Below are 8222 nucleotides of genomic sequence, written 5' to 3' on the forward strand. Positions count from 1 at the left end.
ATTATGCTACGACCATTGATGGAGTGCGCTATGTCTGAATTTACTAGTGTTAATTGGATGGGTCTGACTATATACTACTCCCTCCGTCCCAAAATAAGTGTCTCAACTTTGTACTAGCTCTAGTACAAATTTATACTAACCTCAAGACACTTATTTTGGGATGGAGGGAGTACTTAGTACTGTTTGTGTAATGTGGGCTATATAAATAGCCTGGATTGTGGCCGGCTTTGATGTATATATTAGACCTTTTCATTTCCCTGCATTATGATTATCACAGATGACGGAGTTATATATGATCCAGCCTCGGTATAGTTGATGTTGGTGAAATTGTTACTAAAGTTTAATTATATCTATTTTCATCCCTCGCTCATGCTGTTTATGGTTGTGGAGTGAGCCATGGTTTTTCATTCACTCCGGCAACCGCTGACGTATATGAATGTATTCCGCCGGGGTTCAGGTGTGACCAGCTGTGATTTTGGTCCGGCCAGATTTTTTGATGCAGAGTGACCTGACCCGACCACACTATTGATCGACGGGGCTGGGGGGGGACATAGATTCAGGTGTAGGTCTGCATAGCTAACTAGAACAGCCTGGGTTCGTATTATTTTACTAACTAAAACAGTGGCCCTTGCAAAATGCGAGGGCACCTAGCTACTACATCAAACCCTCTAAAAAATCTTTCGAAATTCCAAATAATTTTAGAAAATAAACGTCAAAGAAAGTTATTTCTTAGGACAAATATTTTTTTGGTCTCTATAATATTTTTTTCTCAATTTCGTCCTCCAGTTATTCCAACAGATAATTTTATTGATGAACTCTTAATACTATGTATATTTGTTCCCTCTTGTGGGTTTCACCGTTTAAACATTTTGATCATGTGACACCTTTGTGTAAGACACATCACACAACTTTAACTTTGGAAATTATTTTTCCATATTAAAAAAACAACCATATGTTCTTAAAATCATCAAAAATATGAAAGAACATACAATTTTAAGAAAAATCTAAAATGTTCTTTTCACTAAATATTCAATTTTATGAAAGAACATACAATTTTAAGAAAAATCTAAAATGTTCTTTTCAATTTTATGAATATGGCCAAGCATCACCGTAAATATTCAATTTGTCTTATTTAATTATTTACTTTATTACTATATTTAATTTGATTTCCATATTTTGTAGTATAATAAACATATGTTGTGCTGATATGATGATTTTATTTAGAATATGGGACAACTTTTATTGGGGTATTTCAAGGCAGTGAGTACTCAATGCACCCCAAATCAGGAGACGCCTTGATCACAATAAAATTAAAAAAGAGAAAACTAAAAAAATAAATCCCTTAAGGAAGAAATAAAATAAAATATAAACTAAAAAAATCATAATAGCGAGGTCATCTAAGCTAAAATGAATAATTGGGAGTAATATTACCCTTGAAGAAGAAATAAAATAAAAAAAATCTAAACAAACAATAAAAAAATTGCACAAAATTTACACAGAAATTTGGGTAAGTCACTTTTTTTAACAACCGGATAACTGAGTACAAGTAGTGAATTGAATAATTAATTGTGACGGAGATGGACCTCGCCACACCGGTTGGCCTGGACCAGCGACGGTCATGCATGCATGGATGCACTTGTAGCCCATACGTTCAAGAAAACAAAAACAAACATAATCGAACACTCGAGTTTTCTAACAACTAATGGATTACTGACATTGGTACTACCCTTTAAGTAGAAATAGAATGAGAAAAAACTCTAAAACAAAATAATATCAAAAGGTAAACAAAATCTACACAGAAATCACACTTTTTTATATTACGCAAGATAAGCACATAATTGTGAAATTTATGGAATTGCGATATGTTATAACATGCAGAAATTGCGCTTTGTTATAGTATGCAATAATAAATGTATAATAGTGGAGTTAGTGTCAGTGATAGTACCATTAAATAAGAAAAAATGAACTAAAAACTATAACAAAATCAAAATGACAAAGTTTTCTAAGGAAAAATGAATTAGAGGCATTAGTATTGCCCTTTAAGAAAAATGCTCTCTATCTACGGAGAAATTACATTCTTTATAATATACAGAATAAGCATATAATAGTGAAATTACAAAAAAATACTAATAAAAATTGTATTAGCGGGATCGATATTACCTTTAGAGAAGAAAGAAAATAACATACAAACTAAAAAGGAATCAAAATAATGAAGTTTTCTTGGTGGCATTGGTTTTACCCTTTCAGAAGAATAATGAAAAATAATAAAACAATAATGACAAAATTTGGGACGCGGATTTGGTGAATATGGTTCCACGCGCACCCTTTATGAATAGTAAATAAAAAAAATACTAGAGTAAATGTAAGAAATCTGAAACTTTTTTGTAATATACATAGTCAACCGGTATACTCACGTGAAGTTTCACGAAGAACTCACATCCATGGTACCCTGGGCAAAAATGACAAATCAAAGCTATATTAAACAACATGTTTGATGAATAGTATGGTCCCAATTGTATTTTCTTCACTAAGAATACCATGGATGTCAATACATCAAGAAACTTCATATGTGAGTAGAATCATGGAAAAAGTTTCATATCCCAAAATTTCAGATTTTTTAAAAAAAATCAAGTTTTTTTTTCTTCTGATTTTACTATTCATGTGGGTGCGCATGGAACCATGTTCACCTTTGTATATTTGCAAAATATGCACAAAATTTACACAAAATTTGCGCTCTTTTACAACATGCAAGTAATGGAATTTTCGCAAAAATGAAAGTTTCCATGAAAGAATGAATTAGTGGCATTGGTCCTTTTTCTTTTTCTTTATTACTTCTTGGTTTCTATTTTTTCTGTTATAGGTATTTTTGCGATGTTGGGTGTGTGTAAATGTATATAAAAGTACAATGTAGTATGTGCAAAAATTACACTATTATATAATTGTTGTTTGCATACAACAAAAAGTGTAATTTTAGTGCAAAGTTGTGTGCAACTTTTTTTTTCATATTTTTCTTCTTAAAAAATATATCCAATGCAACTAATTCATTGTTCCTTATAAAAATTTGTCATTTTGTTATTGATTTAGTTATTATTTCATTACATACATAATCTTGCAAAGTATAAAAAAGTGCAATTTCTATGTAAATTGTGTGCCATATTTTATCGTTATTTGTTTCTATTTTTTATTTTCTTTCTTCTTAAATGGTAATACCAATGTCACTAACTCATTGTTTCTTTAAAAACTTCATTATTTTGATTTTGTTTCTGTGTTGTTTCATTTTCTTTAATCTTAAACGGTAATACCAAGCCACTACTTCATTCTTTCTTAGAAACTTCATTATTTTGAAATTCATAGTTTTTACTTCATTTTCGTTCTTATGAAACGGTAATACATATGCGGCTAATTCATTAATTCTTATGAAACTTTTTTTGGTGAAAATACCACTATAATACGCTCATTTTTGCATATTAGAAAAAAGCACAATTTTTGTGTAATGTGTGCAAATTTTATCATTGTCTTTTATTTCATTTGCTTTCTTCTTAAAGGGTAATACCTAAGCCACTAATTCATTAATTCTCGGAAAACCTTATTATTTTGATTGTGTTTTAATTTTCATTTATTTTTCTTTTTTAAAGGTAATACTAAAGTCACTAATTCATTATTTCTTTAAAAAAACCATCATTTTGATTATGTTTTAGTTATTACTTCATTTTCAAAAACAGAAGAAAAAATGCATCCAGACAACCAATAAGAAAAACACGTAACATGCTTCAGCCCAACAAAAAATCGACTAACCCAAAATATGGCCATTCAAAAAATCCAGCCCAATACAGAACAGCACACCCAAAGGATAAAAAAACCCAGCACACATCTTGTAGCAGCATCCAACGGACGAAAAATTCGAACTGACCCAAATTTTGGCAGCAAAGTTTTTAGAAAACTGCTGTAAGTGAAAACCAAAGTATTCCCATCGGTGGGCAAGTAATACCGCAGTTTCTAAAAACCAACGCTTTTCTTAGTTTTTACATGTGTTTGGCTGGTGCTGTTTTATCAAAGTTTTCACCAAGTATTTAGCATGCATGACTGAGTATTTAGCTGCTGCTAACGGTGGCTGGGTGCATGCACACGTCCGCCCGACCTAGATGCTAGGATCTATAGAAAATGTCTATCTCTGCTGCATCTACATGCATGTCATCTAACTTAGAATATGTCTATCCTAGAATCACGTATGGCCTTTGCTTGGTCCACTAGCGTTGAAGACTTGAACTAATCCACCTATATATATACCCCTCTTCAAACGAACACACAATCGCAAGATATTCTAGTCTTCACACAACAAGTTTCTCCTGATTTACAAATGTGATCTACAGCAAGTTAGCAGGTATGCTCTATTATCAATCATTTTTTTCGAGGGTTGGGGGATCTAGGAAAGTGTATACCTGAGATGTCATATGCATATGTGTAGGTGTGTTATATTGTCAATCAGAATGTTGGGTAATTTTTTGATGTGCAAACGTAGGGAAGATGATGAATTAGCTATCATTGAAGCTTTGTATGCTAATGATAGAAGCTCGGCCAACCACACACGTATACATACATCCATCCTTACGGGAGATCGGTACGTGCAAGAAGTTCTAGAAGGTCATGAATTGAGATGCAAACGAGATTTTCGGATGGAGCAGTATATTTTTCGTAACTTAGTCCAGTGCCCTCGAGAAAGATGCCATCTAAGATATACAAATTTTGTCTCAGTGGAAGAACAAGTAGGCATATTTTTATATGTCGTTTCAAAGAATGCAACCAATCGTACACTCCAAGGGCAATTTCAGCATAGTGGTGAGGTCATAAGTCGCTATTTCCATATTGTGTTGAACGCCCTCATGATATTGTCAGGAAGTATAATACAGTTGCCTCCAATTAATGTTCCTCTCAAAGTTGCAAGAAATACGAAATTTATGCCATATTTGAAGGTATTATTCACCTTTTAACCCTTCAGTGCTATAACCATATATAAATACAAAGTTTTCATTGTATGTAATTTTTTTGTAGGATTGTATTGGAGCAATAGATGGAACACATATTCCAATTACCATATATCCAAATGACCAAGGTCCATATCATAACAGAAAGGGAACACTGTCACAAAATGTTATGGTTGCATGTGATTTTGATAATCGTTTCATCCATGTCAGCAGCGGATGGGAAGGTTCCGCTTCTGACCCTCGTGTTCTACAAGATGCTCTTGAAAATAACTTCTATGTCCCCGAAGGAAAGTTTTATTTGGTGGATGCTGGTTATGCGAATACGCCTAATTTTATTGCACCTTATCGCAATGTAAGGTACCATTTGCTGGAGCAGGCTAAATGCAATCAGCGGCCGCGGAATCCTCGAGAACTATTCAACCTGAGGCATGCACAACTTCGTAATCATGTTGAGCGTATAATTGGAGTTCTGAAGAAGCGTTTCCCTATACTAAAATGTGCATCGCAATACCCCATCGACTCGCAAGCAGAAATTGCGATAGCATGTTGTGCTCTTCATAATTTCATTTGTAGTAATGAGGGTGGCGAACAATGGTTGGACCAAGTTGAATCGGAGATTGATCCAGTAAAAATAATTGATGTTCCAAGTGGAGATATGAAGTATACAAATGACATACATTCTCTCAATGAGCGACGAGCACTAGGTAGCACAAAAAGGGATGAAATAGCCAATGCCATGTGGAATGACTATCAAGACTATCTCAGACGGACTAGAAGAAATACTGCATGACTTTCATTTGCTCTCCTTTTTATATATGTTTTTGTTCAGAAGTGTACTGAATAAAATAAATTCATATATTTTAGCAATTTTTTTCCGGTAGGTTGGATGTCTCATGAGTACAATAAAATAAGCAGAATATTAATATTGTATACGAGGCATGAATAAAAAGAATCAATAGAGTTATTGTGCTTCCTTTATTCACAATATAGAAAGAAACATGATACTACTTAATTGGCAACGATTCATGAAAGATGACACTGAACGAACGTATAATGAAATGGTAACATGATTAAATAAAATGTCTCCTGCTTTGGTAACCTTCAGACATGCGGGGCCACCACTTCTTTGATAATTACGGAAAGAACATCATCGTCTACTTCCATGAATGTTTGACGGTTTAGCATATCTTCTATCAGATGGTTAATCATCTTGTGTTGGTCACTTGTAGTGAGTCCCAATGTTCTAAGTTTCTGAATACAGTTTGGCATGCCATAAGGATCATTTTTGGGGTCATTCCTTTCCATTTGGGCCATCTTGATTTCCTTGTAGCTGTCAATTTGCTTTGTCTTCATTTCCTTATAAGTCTGCATTTCTTCTTCCCTCACAGAAACCAATTTGGCCAACACAATGTCCTTGCCTCTTTTTCCCTTAGTTTTGTCACTTCCATCATCAGATCCTTTTGAATTCCGAAGCCTCTTCCTTCGAGGTGAATCCACACTTGTTAAATCTTCTACTGTTGAAACATGATTTTCATTACTCCCTAGAGGTTCTGAATATCCACCATATGATAAATCAACATCGTCACCATATATATTTCCACCCCAGTCATATTCTAGGATTGCTGATCCCAGAGCAGATAGTGTTGCCTCAGGAGTATCCATACTAGAAGCCCTCATAACATCATCAGTATAGGTTCCATGTTCAGGAAGATGGGACATATTCTTGTACCTCTCTTCAGTACCATCAGTTGTCCTTTTGCAATGCTTGCCTTCTACCATTTTACCTGCATACAAATTAGGTGACTAATAAGTGACATGATAGGAGTAACTTCTTAATTTTAATCATTGTCAGAAACAAACCTTCATGAATTTCATATAGAACATCATAGTATGGGAATGGTTCCTCCACTTGCGCTGTTCAGTTGATAGCTCCTCCCATTTTTCATCTAAAGCCGTTGGAACTTTGTTCTTGGGATCCCAACCAAATCCACTCTTTTCCACAATAGACTTGACGACATTCAGTTCCTTCTTCAGCCTTTGCTCCCTATCTTTCAGCTGTTGAACAGTAAAATTAGCTCCAGGAGGTCTCGCATTTAATCGGTCTTTCATAGCCTGCCATCCTTCCTTTGTCCACCCATTTTGGCCACGGTACTTCCCCACATCTGAGTACTCTTTCATCATTGACACTAGAAAAGCTAAGAGACCATTAGTCCATGCTGCTCTGTCCTTTTTTGGCTCTGCAATTGTTTTTTAATTGTTAGTTGAGGATTGGCATATAATCATAGCAAGACAATATGATGCGTTGACAAGTAAAAGATGATGTACGTACTCAACATGACTACAGTTAGATGTTGAGCTAACTAGACAAGTGCAAGAAATAGATCAATCAGTCGGCGTTCAATAGCAAGATTAATTTAACCAGGACGTACATCATAGTTCATTAATCAACTAGATTAAAGCAATGCAATCTTAGGAGTGTTGCCATCATATTTTTTTCTATATGTGCGTGTACGTGCGCCGTTTGTACTGCATTGACTACCTAGCAAAGCCTTGTGCGTACGAGTGTTCTTCAGACAGACCAATCGATCTACTCCATGAACTACTCAAGACATGCGCTACTTGCAGGAAATTAATAGGCATACAAGTACACTGTTGGGAATAACCCGTGGCGAGCCTGGCGAGCTGGTGCGCGCGAGCGCGTGTGGTGGGCGCGTCGGACTCGGACCAGGGCAAGGTTGGGTGCGTGCGTGCGTGCCCAAGTGTAGGCGTGTGTGTGTGTGTCAGCGTGTGTGTGCGCTGGGTAGCTAGCGAGGGATCGGGAGGAGTGGACCGCGTCGGGTGCGCGCGTGGCCACGGCGATCGCGTGCATGCGCGATCGGAGTGCGCGAGCCGGTGCGCGCGCGGGATGTGGCGAGTGGCTAGTGGGAGCGTACGTGCGCGGCCCGACATGTCGGAACTCGCAGGTATAAATTCCACTCCCTCCCCGTGTAATCGCTGAGGCAATCGAGTTCGAGCTCGAGGTGAAAAACAGAAAAACCCGCACGTGCGGGTGGGGGGGGGGGGCGTTCGAGCGCCGACAAATCTTCTGTGTCCTTCTTCCTCCCCTCCGGTCGTGTCTCTGGTGATCACCGTCGAGTGCCGCAGCCCGTGGCACCAACACTTGGTATCAGAGCGAGGTGACAACGCGCGGTGAGGGAGCTCGCCGGAGGTCATTGCGCTGGTTCCACAAGGCGGAGGTGG

General features: G+C 36.8%; 1 protein-coding gene across 1 annotated transcript; it reads left to right on the forward strand.

Annotated features, from left to right (window-relative positions):
• Positions 1 to 4325: 4325 nt before the first annotated feature.
• Positions 4326 to 5937, forward strand: LOC123115565 (putative nuclease HARBI1). Its single transcript, XM_044536695.1, has 3 exons — positions 4326 to 4381; positions 4520 to 4970; positions 5050 to 5937. Exons 2-3 carry the CDS (start codon positions 4674 to 4676, stop codon positions 5770 to 5772), a joined length of 1020 nt encoding a protein of 339 aa, XP_044392630.1. The 5' UTR covers positions 4326 to 4381; positions 4520 to 4673; the 3' UTR covers positions 5773 to 5937.
• Positions 5938 to 8222: the final 2285 nt, after the last annotated feature.

This window comes from Triticum aestivum, chromosome 5B (assembly GCF_018294505.1).
Source record: "Triticum aestivum cultivar Chinese Spring chromosome 5B, IWGSC CS RefSeq v2.1, whole genome shotgun sequence".
Lineage (NCBI taxonomy): Eukaryota > Viridiplantae > Streptophyta > Magnoliopsida > Poales > Poaceae > Triticum > Triticum aestivum.